This window comes from Myotis daubentonii, chromosome 16, assembly GCF_963259705.1.
Source record: "Myotis daubentonii chromosome 16, mMyoDau2.1, whole genome shotgun sequence".
Lineage (NCBI taxonomy): Eukaryota > Metazoa > Chordata > Mammalia > Chiroptera > Vespertilionidae > Myotis > Myotis daubentonii.
The window spans coordinates 50,506,780-50,523,097 of NC_081855.1; the positions used below are offsets into that span (position 1 = coordinate 50,506,780).

The window sequence follows — 16,318 nt, forward strand, 5'->3', positions numbered from 1 at the left end:
AAATCTATGATCCTGAAAGGTACTCAATCTCTTTAAATTTCCTTATTCTCTGCTGAAAAATAATAAGAAAAGATGAAATATTGTATGTTATGGGTTTAATATGACAATGGGTCCATAACTGGTCCACAATGAACACTTAGTTTTCTTTTGTTCAAAGTAGAAAAGTCATTGTGTTTTGGGAAGTCTTGCCTAACTGTGATGATTCCTTTGCACAACATACTTCTATTCATCTTAAATTGTTCATCTCTCTGCATTCTATAAACCTCTCCTTAATTTCATTCATATGCCAAACACACAGAATGGCACAGCCTTTTCTTATGGGAGGAACGTTCCTATTTTTGTTAACCCTTCAACATCAGATATATTTGCTCTCTCTCTCATTATCATCATCATCATCATCATCACCATCATTGGTTGCTTTTCTCTAATGCTCTGTAGGTTTCCATGACTTCTTAAAAAATATATTGACCAAAATTCCCTCCAGGATTGAGTTACACAATTTTAATACAAATAGAGACACCAGAAGAAACTCCCATTGTAGACCAAACCAAGCCAGCAATGCATTTTCTCCACTTTTTGCATTGTTTATTAAATATTTCTGGAGGAAAAATAAATTTGGTATAAATTGGCAGCATTAAAAATATGTGGTCTTCCTATTCAACAGTATCTAACGTTTATTTAAACACTACATGGTATATATCTACAACTATTCTATATATTCTACAATTCTTGTTTAACATTGAGAATAATATCACAGTATGTAAAAGGTACATTCAAACCACTGCTTTCTGATTCAGGAACTTATGCTTTTACTACTCTTTGTCTCAAAAGCATTGTTTGGCTAAACTCATTAAAAAATTGTGGCTAATTGATTCCTTAACTTACATCTCTCAGTATGTACTACTTTCCAATACTGAGTTCTATCTAATATTCTGTGTTTAATTTTTCTTAATTCCACTTTAAATACATTTCCTGTCTAATCTTTATGGCCAATAAGAAATAGATACCATTATCAATGTTTAACAGAAGAGAAAACCAAGATTTGAAGAGATTAAGTAACTTGGTGAAGGTGGCAACGCTCAGATGGAGATGACCCATGGCTTCCCACCTCCCAAGCCTGTGTTCTCACCACTGTGTATACCTCCACCAAAGAAGCTTTGTGCTTAAAGAACATACCTCGTGTGTGTGTATGTGTGTGTGTGTGTGTGTGTATGTTATTTCCTTCAGTGTCATAAAAGTAAGAATTCATTCAATGTGGAGTCAAAAGCAATCATCCAAACATATATTTCATCAAATATTAGAAACCTCATGTGTGTGTGTGTATACATATATATATGTATACATACAAACATACTAGTGGCCCTGCGCATGAATCTGTGTGGGAGTAGCTTGCTGCGCTTGCCTCAGCTGGCCGCCCCTCCCACTGCCGCCTGTAGCTCTCCGCCGCACATAGCTCGCTGCCCCACCCTCCTGTCGACAGGTCGTTACATGACGGCATCCTGACCAATTTGCATAGTACCATATTAAAAGTATATGCACACATACCAGTATGTGTGTATACCAGGGGTGGGCAAACTTTTTGACTCGAGGGCCACAATGGGTTCTTAAACTGGACCGGACGGCAGGAACAAAAGCATGGATGGAGTGTTTGTGTGAACTAATATAAATTCAAAGTAAACATCATTACATAAAAGGGTACGGTCTTTTTTTTTTTTTTTTTAGTTTTATTCATTTCAAACGGGCCGGATCCTGCCCGTGGGCCATAGTTTGCCCACGGCTGGTGTATACACACACACACACACACACACACACACACACATCCACCCCATATATGGTAACTAGTCATCAAGAGTCATCATTTGTATTGGTTAGTGATTTGGGTTTCAGCAAGCTATAGAATTAGACTTTCTTTAATTCAGTGAAGTATCATTTACCAAGCCTATAAGTCCATCTACTTCACTTATTTATCGTACACTACCTTATGGAAGCCATCAAGTTTAAATATGATACTTTATAGGCCTAGGGAGTCCAAATAACTCACTCTGCTTATGTATGCTATGTGACAGACTGTAGCCATGTAATTACCAGAATGCTAACTCTCGAAGTCCCATCATGGTCATCAATGACTTAATGTATTGTCTTTCTTTGGCAACATTGACTGATACATAGTAGATGAATGTAGAAAAAGAAATAATGCAGAAGAAAATGAAAATATCGGTCCCAACCCCTGCTTGGGCAAGAAAGGGTAATATCTTCATATTTAAACCAGTGACTGACATGAGCTCTTCCATCACCGAGTGATTTGTTGTGATCTAAAGAAAGATACCAATGAACAAATTGTTATATGAAGCTGATTATAACCTCATGCATTTCCTCTCAATGATAAAGAAATTATGTGCATTCCACTTTTAAATGCATATGCTTATCACGATCTGTCCCTGGTAGGTCTTGCCACCCTCCAGTTTTTGTCTCAATTCCTTAGAACATCTTTCTACCATCTTCACTAGACAAAATTCAACTCAATCTCAAAGTCTCAGCTGAAATGTCATTTCAATTAGTAGGTCCTCTCTGATATTTCAGAATATCTTGTTTCAGTGTTTGCCTACTTCACCATTTATAATCTCATGACAGAATCTAAACTCTTATTATGAACCATATATCCATTTCTCTCCCCCTACTATTCAGTATCCCTGGAGAAAAGTAACTGTGTTCTACTTATTTCCTGATCCTCAGTGCTTCGTGTAATGGTTTATATACAGTCTTGCACCACAAAAATACCTGTTGGTTAATGACAGGCTGTATATACAACAGTGGTCCCATTGTCTAGTGCAGTGACAGCGAACCTATGACACACGTGTCAGAGGTGACACGCGAACTCACTTTTTTGGTTGACTTTTCTTTGTTAAATGACATTTAAATATATAAAATAAATATCAAAAATATAAATTTTTGTTTTACTGAGGTTGCAAATGTCAAAAAATTTCTATATGTGACACGGGACCAGAGTTAAGTGAGGGTTTTTCAAAATGCTGACACGCCGAGCTCAAAAGGTTCGCCATCACTGGGCTAGTGACACAACTATCCTAACATCATAGTGCAGTGGCCCATGACTGCACAGTACTTGTCCAGTACACTGTGCCCAATGAATGAAGTCAATAAATCAATTAAATGATAAGATAGGATAATCCATAAGATAACCATCCAACAAAATTTAACGTACAATGCCATTTATTTCTTTAACTTAATACTTACTTCTATGATAGCAGCATTAATGGCAGCTTGAAAAGCTATAAAGCCTTTTTTCCAGAACAGTGAACCTTCACAGGCGACTTTTTCATTTGTTGTTTGACAATGAGCTTTAGGAAAAGAAGAACACAACATAAACAGTTATGATGGGATGGGGGAATCTTGGTGATAGAAAAATGAAGACTTCAAATATTCCAAAATGCACTCCAAGTTCACAATAATATAGCGTATGGTAGGGCTTTTTGCAAGTACGGTTTGCAGGGTACACCCAGAGAATATGCTTTGTTCATGTGAACATCAGTTCTCAACAATTTTTCACTCAATCTTATAATTCTCTCCATTACCCAAGAGTATTTTGTTGAGCTTTGTTGAGCCAAGGCTATTCTGTGGCTTGTGCCAAAGAAGCGCTAAATTTTTTAAAAGTTTGGTAATCATTGAGCAAATAGCCTTTTCTTGCAATTATATTTAGGACTAACACAGGAATGCAGTCATGTGCCATATTACTATATTGGGTAAACAATGGAACACATATAATGAAGTTGAAAAATTCTTATAATCTAGGACCTGACTACTTAGTCAGGGCACTGACCTCTTTTCCCTTAGATCAGTGGTTCTCAACCCGTGGGTCGCGACCCCTTTGGGGGTCGAACAACCCTTTCACAGGGGTCACCTAAGACCATCGGAAAACACATATATAATTACATATTGTTTTTGTGATTAATCACTATGCTTTAGTTATGTTCAATTTGTAACAATGAAATTGGAGGCCACCACAACATGAGGAACTGTATTAAAGGGTCACGGCATTAGGAAGGTTGAGAACCACTGCCTTAGATTGTCAAATGAAAAAATGATAATGCCAACACAACAACAGCTGCCCGTGTGAGTGAATCCAAATTATACCTATTTTTTGTCAGTTCAGCAAAAAAAAAAAAAAAAAAACAACGTATTTTTTGGTGTGCTTCAGAATTTTAGTAGTTTATGTCTACCATAAGATGAAAAGGCTTAAAATCGCTGGCCTAGAGACATCGTAGCCATTATGACATTATGCTTTTCTCAAGTGTTTGTGGTGATGCTGTTGTAAATCAACCTACCGCAACTATGTACAGCCCATAATACTTGATAATGACAATAAAGTACTATGTTACTGCTTTATGTTTTTACTAACTATATGCTTTATTATTATTTTAGAGTGTACTCTTTCTACTTAGATAAAAAAAAGTTGGCTGTAAAGCAGTATGCCAGGCTGTGCCAACAGCAGCTCATAGAATATCTCATGTTTACCGCATCTCTGCATTGCATCATTTTCTCTTGTGCTTAATTTAATCTCATGTTGTTTTGCACAGTAACATGCTGTACAGGTTAGAAGTCATAGTCTATACCATATACAAACAGCCTAGGCATGTAATAGGCTATACCAGTTAGGTGTGTGTGAGTGCACTCTGTGATGTTTACATGACAATGAAATCATCTCATGATGCAATTCTCAGAAAGTATCCCTCTCGTTAAGCAGCGCATAAGTGAAACAGCAAATATAATTTCTTAATAAGACAATATACTTAAGAACACATGCTTTTTTTAAAAAAAAACAGGAATGAATCTCATTATGTTCAGAAATTAAAAGTCTGGATATGTTGTGATACTTCTGCTCTCACATATGCTTCCTTTTGACTAATGACAACAGCAAAAAAAAAAAAAAAAAAAAGTATTTTTCTAATGGGAAGTTTACCTGAATGGTCTCTGTATTCCTTTATCTTGGGGATTCTACCTCCCCAGATAAACTTTAAATGATATGAGAAGTTATCCTTAAAGATGACTTTCACTGCATCTATAGAATAGTTTAAATTCAATGCATTCATGCTTTCCTCATCAGGCCACCCCGTGATTGTCCTTCCTGTGGGTGAAAGAGGGGAAAAGGTAAGGAAGATCTCTACGTGGTCCAAAGACAGAACACTACACACAATCATGGTGAAGATCTTACTTACATTCACGTCATCTCAACACTAACTGAGAGAGTCACACTCTGTGTGTGTGTGGGGGGGGGGGGTGCGGGGTTCCAATGCTCTAGATAAACTAAGAAGTGCTGTGTGGCAATCGCTTCTATCACAGATTGTGCCTTTACAAATGAAATATAGCGTGTCCCCCAAAAGGTATACACAATTTATAGCTGATAGCTCAATAGATGTTTTTTTCTTTTCAGATTTAACTGATTGGAATTAATAATCATTCAAAGTGTGTATACTTTTGGGGGGACACCCTGTATTTAACCAATGCTTTAAAGCATGATGAATTTGGAATAGCAATACCAATGTATACATTTAAACTGATGTGCATATAGACCTGTCTAAAGTTGAAATATATATTACAATCATAAATATATTCTATAATTATACTATATGGGGCCAGGCAAAAGTAGGTTTACAGTTGTGAGTACACGAAACACAGTTTATTCTTGCGTTATTGATTATTAATGATTGTATTATTTTCCATACAAACAACTGTAAACCTATTTTCATCCCACCCTGTATACCTCCATTTGACAATGGTGTCAATATGGCTACACTTCAAAGACAGCATAAAATTGTTCAATTTGGGGAGTGTTTTCCCAAGAGACTTTGTTTATTCTAAAATATGTAATGTAAATGAGTGCCTTTTATGGACCAAACCCAGGCCATTTAACCCACTGTCTGGAATCTGTTGAATGCAAACGCCTGTTATAATTCAACATGATCCACTGTCCTCTGTGCTTCCTGCCATCTGGCAGCTGGACCAGATATTTAATTAGACCCAGGTCCAATCCTTTGGGCCAGGCTACCGGTCATGGTGTATTCTTTCATTAGTGTCATAGTTGCTGAGTGTCTTGCTTTTTGTGATATGAGCAGCCATTGACACTCAGTGCCCAGATCCACTAGAAATTTCAAAATGATGATGTTCTATTTCCATCATTTGTTTTTCATTTACTAGAACATGTTTATAAAACAGTACTTTCCAGCATCTGTTTGATTAGCCAATAGTACAGTTCAATAGGATAAATGCTGGCATTTCCCCTTTATTTACAAATGTTCCTAACAACTGATTTCCTATCATCTTCCAAGGGCAAACATTTTTTTTTCTTTTTACATCACGATGAAAGCATGCATTTAAATATACATTGGATGAGTTTCAAATCATTGCGCTATTCTTGTTGAAGCTTAACATATGCCAGCTTTGACCCAGAAGGGGGTCTCTTGAAGTTGACTGCTGAGTTTTTCTGACATAATCTATTTGCTCTCAAAGGTTTCCTAACTTTCTGGAAGGTCAAGAGTACTCCCCCTATAACTTTCTTGTCCCAGATCTCTGCATCTCCTTTCTTCCCGTACCAAGACTCCTATGTTTCAAGGACTCAGGGGGGAGAGAATTAGACTATTCCATAATTACTTATTTGGTATATCCCACATGACTGACATATATAACAGCCTCAGAATAACATTCTAAAACTACAGCACCAACCTAATTACTAAAAAATGGTTTTAATCATTCTCAAATTGGCCCTCTCTTTGCAGTGGTTACTGGCTCTTTCTTAAGGGGTTCTCATTCTCTTCTCGGGCCCATTGGATACCCTACAGCAAGCCTTGTGGCTATTAGGGCTTCCTCCCCCTTCGCTTACATCTGGAGGCCCAAGGAAACACCTCTTCACCTATTTTGTGGTGAACACTGTCCATGCTTTCTGAGTTCTGCTGTCTAATTTCTCTCTCAATTTTTATGCATTTCGAGAGATTAAAAAACCATGCTGTCACCATTGATCAACCTTTACGGAATCTTCTCACAAACATACATTTGAATAACCCTGGACTACCTCATTTTAATATGAACTATACAAAGGAAACCCCACTTAACCTAACATTTCCTAATACAGGAGAGTAGTAAATACAGTAAGAAAATCTCCTTGGTATCAGAAAGGAATATGCATTAATGTCGTGAATTAAATCTAGAAACTTAAACATTTAACACAGTTTATCAAAAGAATTTTAAAATGAATTTGTGTATTTTGCCAACAAGAAATTTACCGTGAACTTCTGGAGCACGTACCTTTCATAAATGGGGCTGATGCTACTTTGCTCATGATCTCCTGGGTAGTTTTGGATTCGGGTGCAAATGCAATAACGTAATTCGAATCATTAAAATGATCTACACGCCCCAGATATATTGCAGGCACTTGAGGAAAGTTTTCAGTGTTATGTATAGTGGAAGAAAACAGGTATGCAAATAACACCAGGAGAAATGAGAAAAACCATTCCTGCACAGCAACAAGAGAAGATGGAGCAAATCAGTAGCTGTTCAACCACAGATAGGTCATCCCCAAACAAATTTAAACACTTAAATTTTTATGTAGCTCAGATTCCATTTTTCCTCTCTCCCAGTCTTGAACTCTCCCAAATTTCTTGTCCTCTAATCTGCCCGTTTTGAAATGTGCACTTCATCTATCAAGATGGAGTTGTAGCATCCATCCTATAAAATAAAAGCCTAATATGCTAAGTGTCCGGTCGTCCCTTCAACCAATCAAAGTGTAATATGCTAATGATATGCTAAGGCCACTCAACCCCTCCCTTTGATGTGCACTGACCACCAGGGGACTAGTTGCTATGATGTGCACTGACCACTAGGGGGCAGACCCTCCAACTGGTAGGTTAGCTTGCTGCTAGGATCTGGCTGATCAGGACTGAGCTAGATGGGCCGGACATGCTCTGGAGCCCTCCTGCAGCCCCTCCCCAGCTGGCCAACCTCCGTGTCCCTCCCTGCCCCCAATCATGCATTGGTGGGGTCCCTTGACCTGGCCTGCATCCTCTCAGAATCCTGGACCCCCCAGGGAATGTTGAAGAGCCAGTTTCAGCCTGACCCCAAAGGCCAGGCCGCGGGACCCCACTGGTGCATGAATTTGTACACCGGGCCTCTGGTTCCAAGTATAATTGAGAATCTAAGTTTATCATACTTCAATGCAAGTTTTAAAGGCTAGATTGCTTCATGAATGGCCTAATGATTTATAGTCATGTGGAAACCCGAGTGACAATGATAAAGAAATATTAGGTGGCATGAAAAAGAGAACCAGCCATCAACAAGAGCAAGGTCATATTTTTATCTTCTGCTACCTGTATGTGCAAAAAATAGTTCCAAAATATTGCTCATAAAGACAGATCTTAAAAGTCTTTGTCATTCTGTTGCATCTGGAATTGGAAATGCAACAGAATGCATGTGAAGTCCTGTGTTAAGAACACACTTTAATATTTAGTTTTAATTCTAAACACATGTCCCTTAAAAGATAATATTCACCATATGTTCTTATTTCAGCTATGTGTGTTGGCCTATATCTACCCTAATCTATCTAGTCAGGTAGATAAATTACCAGATACAGTGCTTATATGAATAATTAAAATGATGATAGCAAAACATTTATCTAGAGTAGCATCTAACTTTTATATTCATATGATCCTTTACTCCATGCAGGAATTTTATAGACCTTATTCTTGCTAATTGAAGTATTCAATACATATTGGTTGAAAGAACACACACAATGTCTATAAGATCAAATATTAATATATCATCCCTTGATCAATGGATATTTTATGATTTTTAATGTATTTAATATATTTTTCTAAATTTACTGAATTTTCTACACAAAGTATATCTAATCATTCTTATGATTAGAAGAAAATAAATACTATCCTAATAGAAGCAAAAGTTCAAAATGCCCTTTCTTTCCCTCTTAGTTGTATATATACCCATTATTTCTTTCCAATTGACATCATCCGTATCCATAATACAACTGTTTGGAAGTGCTACACTTCATCTTTTGGATGCTTTTTAAAAATTTCATCTTGATTTCTGGATTAATTCTGGATTAAATGTTGCCTGTTTCTTTGACTTTAACCCTGAACTCGTGCACCTATGCCTTCATGAGTTTCAAATGAGTTTCGATGCTAAGAATTGTTATCTCTGCAGTGTAAAGATGTGGCGTTATTTTTCATGGAGTTTCTAAATATGAATTACTTTTCAAGTGCCTTAAGACATATAATATTTTTTAAAGGAATCTTATTTGAAATAATAGCAAAGTCCAGAATTAAAAAAAAAAAGTCTGTTAGAAATAGAATCTATCTGAAACATTAAATAATGAAGACACAGTATTTGTGCTGCCTGATCAAATACTTTTTCCTTTTCTCCATATGAGGACAAACACATAGGCTCTGAACCATACCAGGAAGGTTTCTCTCTTCATCCTCCATTTTTTAAGAAAATTCTTGCAGAGAAGGGCCCATGTTTGCTGACCCACGCTGATGTGCCTCTTGCTCATTCTGACCTGTTTATTTAAAAATTAGGAAGTAAATGGAAAGGTGTGAAATAGGGAACATTGTGCAATCACGCTGAAAAGAAATATCACAACATCTGTTTCCAAGTGCTTGCGTGGCAAAGAAGGGAGCTGAAAAGCTCTAAGACAGACAAAGGGATGTTCATGTGCAGTGTTGAAAGAAATCACAATTTTCAAAATGATTAGACATAATTTGTATTGACTCCTCATGGACTGACAAAAATTAGAGAGTTTCGTAGAGTCAAGTTTTCTCCCCACAACCTTACACTGTTCAGCTTTCTAATGGGGACACAGGAACTTGAAGTACTGCTGGTGGGAGTATAGACTCACACAGCCATTTGAGTGATTCATTCCCAGTTCGTTACTACTGCCATCGACAATTCAGCTGCGGGGTACAAGTGCCCAGGAAATTTTCACAAGAGCCCTCAAGGGGACCTCTACGAAGATGCTCTTCATCATGTGCACTATGGTGGCATGGTGTTGTGAAACAAATTTTAATCAATATAGTCCATAAAGCATGTAGGGTTCAGAAGCAATGGGTTGGTATCCGCATAGTAACATAAAGAGATCTTTAAAAAAACATAGTGCCATTTTTTTAAAAGTAAGACAATGTTGAGTTATATCACAACCTCATTTATATTAATTAGCACTTCATGCCATATACATTTTCTAGGAATATCCAGGAACTAAAGGATGGTTATCAAGTACAATGAAAAGGTTACCTATGGCAGTGGGAAGTGGAAATGGAGTTTGGGTATAAAGTGGGAGCTGTAAATTTAAGGAAATAAATAACCAAAGCAGGATAAGGGCTTTGTTTGAACCAATCATGCTGTGTGCCATGAAATCAAAAGTATGATTAATTAGTTCTTTATCCACCTTTTATAAGTAAAGTTCAAAAAAGTTCCATGCCAACCATTAAATGAGAAAACAACAGCAACAAAATCCAAAAGCAAGTAGATAAAAATTCTCGTGAAATTTCAGAGCATTTCAGATTGTTCATTATGGCTGGAACAAAGAGAGACTGGAAGTAGTTTGAACATAGGATATTGGAAAGAAAATAATATCTAACTTCTAATGATGGTTTATATGTTCCAGGCAGTTCTAAGCATTTATAAGAATTAATTAGTGTAATCTTCACAGTAAACCTTTGGGATAGGCCTTATTATTCTCGCCCATTTTACAGATGAAGAAGATAAGGCACAGAGAGGCAAAGTGACTCTCCACACTCAGCTTAAAGGTGACACAACCAGGGCTTGAACCCAGAGGGTCAAGTTCTGGAGCCCTCACTCTGAACCAACTGCCGTGCCGTGGTAGAAATTCATCTGGGGAGTGTGTGGATCAGGGGCCACTTCCATGCAAGACCAGAGATTCTACCAGCATCCCAACTGGCGGTGAGGAGCTCTAGGAGGGATCTACTCACGTGTTTATCCACAGACTTCAGTTTGCACAGTTGTTATCGGAAGCCCCAAATGCTGGAACAAAAAGAAAGGCCGATTACCCCCAAAGGCAAAGAAAATATATACTATTTACAAAGAAAACTGTATTATAATAAACAGAAGAAAAATTTTAAATCTTCCATTTAATGACCATAATGAAATTCAAGAAGAAAGTTAAAAAGGAATTAAAAGCAAATATCATACTAAATATTTCCCCTAAAGTAATTAAGACCATAACATCTTGCATGATACAAAGAATTTGCAATCCTTCCAATTTTTCAAAAAAATTCAAACATATTTGAAAATAATGAGATTAAAAATATCTAAAATGAGGGAAAAAACAATAAAAAGTAAAGTATTAGGTGAAGTGATGTCCAAAAGAAAAAAAAAGAAAATACAATTGCAAAAAGTATATATTATAAAAAATACATTGTAAAAAATAAAATGGAAATAATTTTTCAAGGTAGTGGGAAGACATGCATATTTTCCTAAAGGCTCTTTTAAGTACCAAATATAATGACAAGGAAATATAAAAAAATAAATGTTTGAAATTAAAGGATAAAAGAAAGAGTCTATAAAGAATCAAGTTGACAGGATAGGAATGGGGTAGTTCAGGAGGAAGTAAACAGTTTGTAATGAAATAAAAATCAGCCTAATATCTGTGAGGTGGAATTGAAAAAGCAATTTGCTCTATTTCCCTTAGAGACACCTACCAAAATAGACAAAACTAAAGAAGAATGCTGAAGAAAATCTGTTTGCAATAAAACTAGATTATGATTTAACCCCATACCATGCTTCGATTCTTACAAAGTAGACGGTCTAGTAGAAAAGAGCACCCCAAATAACCATCAGGTCTGTGATGCATATAAATCTCAGCCTTGCATATTCAGCCACGCATATGAATGGAGAGGTGGGAGGCAGCAATAAGGATGGGGGTGAACTGACAGGGGATACACGGATCAGATGAATTTGCGCTAGGAGGTTCTTGAACTGGAAATGCATCCTCGGCAATATAGGCATAATTATTTGCAGGCATCTATGTTATTCTGCTGTTGTCAGTAGAAAACAATTACCCAATCCCTTCTTTTTATGGGTTCAACCTTGGCCTTGGGGCTAATCCACATAAGTGCCTAGACTTGCAGGAAGAGATAACTAGCCTTCAGGCTTACCACAGATCCACCATTGGGTCTGATTGTCCATTTCCAATACGGGGGCCAAGTCCACAGCAACTCTTTATAGAGCTGTTTGCAGAGAGCATTCTAATTCTAGTCTAGAACCTATATAACCACAAAAATTCAGGACCTATCTGTCTAATGGCCATTCACTGATCACTTCAAACCTAATGAAGGAAGCAGAATTCAGATATGACACTCTACCTGGTCAGCAGCGGTGGAATGTCATTATTTATATGGTCATCTTAGTGCAGCCTAAGAACCAGTAGTATATTTCCCAGAATGAGCTACATAGTCGCCTTGCAGAGGGCATATCTCATTATTTTCCCATAAGGCAGAATAACAAAAAGACTCTGAGATGTGTAGAGTGTGAACACCCATGAATTATCTTAGTTGATAAAGAAAACATAAGACCTAATCTTAATTAACAAACCCAACATTTTAAGAGGAGGAATTGGCCCAGGAAATGTTACAAGGACTGTGCTTGGAGCACAAGGCTATTTGGCCAATGAAACATGCGTTTTCAAGGTAGTGGCAGCCTCCTTTGGTGCCGTATTTAACGAGGGTGGCAATCCCAGGGTCGCTATTTTCTCTTTCCTCATTTTACAAATGAGCTTGCTCTTGGCTATTAGGTTCAAAGACTAAAATCCTGATCTTGCCCATGCTGCCCCCTGCTGGTATTCAGGAGGCAATTCAAATGGGGGCCGGTGAATGCCAGAGATAGAGCCTAATTAGGCTACATTGCTGGGAAGAATGTTCTATTGCTGTCTAAGTCTGAAAGGCAAGGACTGATGGAAGAGAACTTTAAAGGCTAGACTGCTTCACGCTGATGTGCCTCTTGCTCATTCTGACCTGTTTGTTTAAAAATTAGGAAGTAAATGGAAAGGTGTGAAATAGGGAACACTGTGCAATCAAGCTAAAAAGAAATATAACCGCTGTTTCCAAGTGCTTGCGTAGCAAAGAAGGGAACTGAAAAGCTCAAAGACAGACAAAAGGGATGTTCGTGTGCAGTGTTGAAAGAAATCACAATTTTCAAAATGATTAGACATAATTTGTATTGACTCCTCATGGACTGACAAAAAATTAGAGTTTCATAAAGTCAAGTTTTGTCCCCACAAGCTTGCATGGAATAATGGTCCCGTTCTAGTCCTGGAATTTGTGCCATGGCAAAGGAGAATTAAGGCGTGGAGTAAGATGAGAATAGGTCTGCTAAGCCACTGACTTGAAATCAAGGAACTAATCATGGATTATCGGGGCGGGCCCAATGTCATCACAAGGGTCCTTAACCGTAGACGAAGGATGCAATCCACCACTGAGGAAAAAGGGCATGAGCCAGGCAATGGGACAGCCGCTAAGTTTTAAGCAAGAAAACAGATCCTTCCCTATGTCTTCCAGCAAGGAACGCAGCCCTGCCAACACCTCACTGTAGTCCAGTGTGACTCACCGCACGCATCTTACCTCCCCCACTCTGAGATGATACATCTGTCTTGTTCGACTCCGTTAGGTATGTGGTCATTTGAAAAAGAAAACGGATACAGGAGCATGAAAGGAGGACGGGGCACAAGACGGGAAGAAATCCTGACAGTCTAAGGCCAGCGCGTGGGACCTTGAGAGCATTATGCTGAGTGAAACAAGTCAGACAGAAAACGCTAAGAACCGTATGATTTCACTCATATGTGGGATATAAAACTGAAACTTATGCACACAAACAGCAGTGCGGTGGTTGCCAGGGGGAGAGGGGTGGGCGGAGAAAGGGGTCCTAATATGAGGTAAAAGAAGACTTGCCTTTCGGTGGTGGACACAGGGTGCTCTATACAGATTTTGTAACTTAGAAATCCACACATGGAACCTATATGTTCATGTTGACCAACGTCACGCCAATAAAATGTAATAATAATAATTTAAAAAAAGAGCATGAGGACAGAAGTCGTTGCTGGAGGTTCCTTCTACGAAGTGCTGTTTGTGGAACACAGGAGGGCATGCGTTTATGTTTAACAACTGTCTGGGAATGAACAGGATTCGGAAGCCACGGGGATGAGCTCCTGATATTACTGCACGGGAGCAGCAGCGACAGCCGAGAGGACCCACCTGACACCAACAGCAGCAGTTCAGATCACGGTATCAAAGGGTTAAATATATTGCCGATTCTTTCTTCCTGTGATTAGTGCATGTGCTGACAATTATTTATGAATAAACGAATAATGGACATGATCTAAGTGTCATCGTTTGGCTCTTTGTCTCTCACTGTTAACACTATTCCCCCCGCCCCTCCCCCCCCAGCACCTCCTGATGGAAATGCCAGGAAAAAAAATACAACTCTCCATATAGTAGCACAAAACATCTAACTAATTTAAATTGCTCCAAAAATCGTGTGATCTAGAAAGAATAACTTGGCTATAAAAACCCAGTCACTTCCTGCCAGAATTCCTCATATTTAGAGCATCAATGCATTGCACAATACATCAGATCAAAATTCTTAAGTATTTAGCATGATCCACAAAGGTCCATAAAAACATTGCCCTGAGTTTTCTTGATGAAAATATTCTCAAGCCAGTTAACACAATTCAAAACTCTGAAAATCATGTAGTCCCCCCTGCCCCGCCTCCACCTTCACCCCCACTCCACCCTCCCATGCTTACAAATCCTCTGGCAGTAACACTGAAAACAAACAAAAGAAGAATTAAGTCTAATAACGTAGGACGTAACTCCTACTTGCAAAGAGGGAGCAGAAAGTTACATTTCTTTCCATTTCTCCAATAGCCTATTAGCTAATATATGTCATTTGGTCCAAATATGCTTTAGTTACGGGGTAAAAATGAGAAAAGGGGGGGGAAAAAGTCTTAGTTCTCCAACCGATTATTTAGCCTTACAATAGAAACTACTCAGATGATCTGACAAATCAAAAGGAGTCATTAATAACTTACTGCACTTAATAGTTTCCATCCAAATGTTTGGTACTTCCCGTTGGAAGTCGTAGGTGATCTTTCCATAGGCAACACCACAGGGTTAGAGGTTCACTTACTCGCTGGAAATCTGGAATGATCATCCAGACACGGTTCGTCCACGGGGACTCGGCAGTTCCTGGAGGAGCGCTCACATTCCTTCTGAGTCACTGGTACATCATGCTTTTAATTTCATGTTTATTGTGAAGAGTTCGTTTTAGACTGATTTCCGAAAAGGATTGTGGTCTTAATTCAGCAGGGCTACTGCCAAAAGCTCTCTGCTCACATCACGGGGGCGACTCCTTCACCGTTTTCCATTGCTTTGTCTCCCGGCCAGTTCCTCAGCAGGGAGTGTGGAGTTGCAGATGGCTGGCTGGACAGAACAAAACATTAGGTACTGTCAAACCCAAAAGGTTTTAGTCTTTCTCCATTAGCTTTTTCATACAAGGCCTTAATGGGATTTCCACTCCCCTTCCCCCCGAGCCTCCAATCTTTTAAAGAAACATTAGAGACAGTGCAGAGCAGAGCAGAAAGAAGTAGGGGCAGGGGGTGGGGGAGATTTTTAAAAATAGCTAGAAATATACCAATCAAGTCAGAAAGTAGCTCCAAACCTTCCACTGAAATTTGGTTCTTCAAACCTGGACCTAGAAATATGGCAATGAAGCAAAGTGATTATTTTTTTCAGGGTGACAAAATGAACTCATTCATGCATGAGACTGTCAAGCATTAAAACACATTTCTGATTGTTTCTGTATGTCCGCTGTCTTCTGTAGAAAATACAAATGATCACATTTAATAACATCGCCCACATTTTGTACACAGAGATTATAGTTTTGTTGCACTGCCTGCCCGCTAACAGCAGCATCTTTCTCCAAGTGCAAAACAGGATGGACTTAGAGCCATGTCATAAAACTAAGATAAGAACTGCACTCCATATGCTGGCTACTTCTGCAACAAGTCCCAGAAAACAAACTACTCCCTCTATCAGCAACTATAGATTTTTAGTATGTCCTAGTTTCCATATTGTTTACCAAACATTTTTAACAGGTAGGAGCTGCCATGCTGCCTTTTTTCTTTCTTTCTTTTTTAGCATCTCGTGTAACTTGAAGACAACGCTGTTCCAAAGCTTCTTGGAATTCATGAAGTTTGTCTTTAGCTGAAGACAAAAAGCAAGGACCGCTA

At 38.4% G+C, this 16,318-nt stretch overlaps 1 protein-coding gene across 4 annotated transcripts in view; it reads right to left on the reverse strand.

Annotated features, from left to right (window-relative positions):
* Positions 1 to 16,055, reverse strand: part of ABCA9 (ATP binding cassette subfamily A member 9) — a 52,388-nt gene extending 36,333 nt beyond the window's left edge. Inside the window, exons 1-8 of one of the 4 annotated variants that reach the window (XR_009449344.1) lie at positions 15,721 to 16,055; positions 15,119 to 15,509; positions 10,961 to 11,058; positions 9,476 to 9,577; positions 7,315 to 7,522; positions 4,976 to 5,140; positions 3,253 to 3,356; positions 2,086 to 2,312 (exon numbers count right to left, since the gene is read on the reverse strand). Coding sequence is in view for 3 of the 4 variants with exons in the window: in XM_059671023.1 (XP_059527006.1) it covers positions 2,086 to 2,312; positions 3,253 to 3,356; positions 4,976 to 5,140; positions 7,315 to 7,522; positions 9,476 to 9,577; positions 10,961 to 10,966 (812 nt within the window). In the remaining variant the exon portion in view is untranslated. Of the gene's footprint in view, positions 1 to 2,085; positions 2,313 to 3,252; positions 3,357 to 4,975; positions 5,141 to 7,314; positions 7,523 to 9,475; positions 9,578 to 10,873; positions 11,059 to 15,118; positions 15,510 to 15,720 lie in introns of all 4 variants that reach the window. The other 3 variants (XM_059671023.1, XM_059671022.1, XM_059671024.1) reach the window with 3 other exon arrangements.
* Between the last annotated feature and the right edge of the window lie 263 nt (positions 16,056 to 16,318).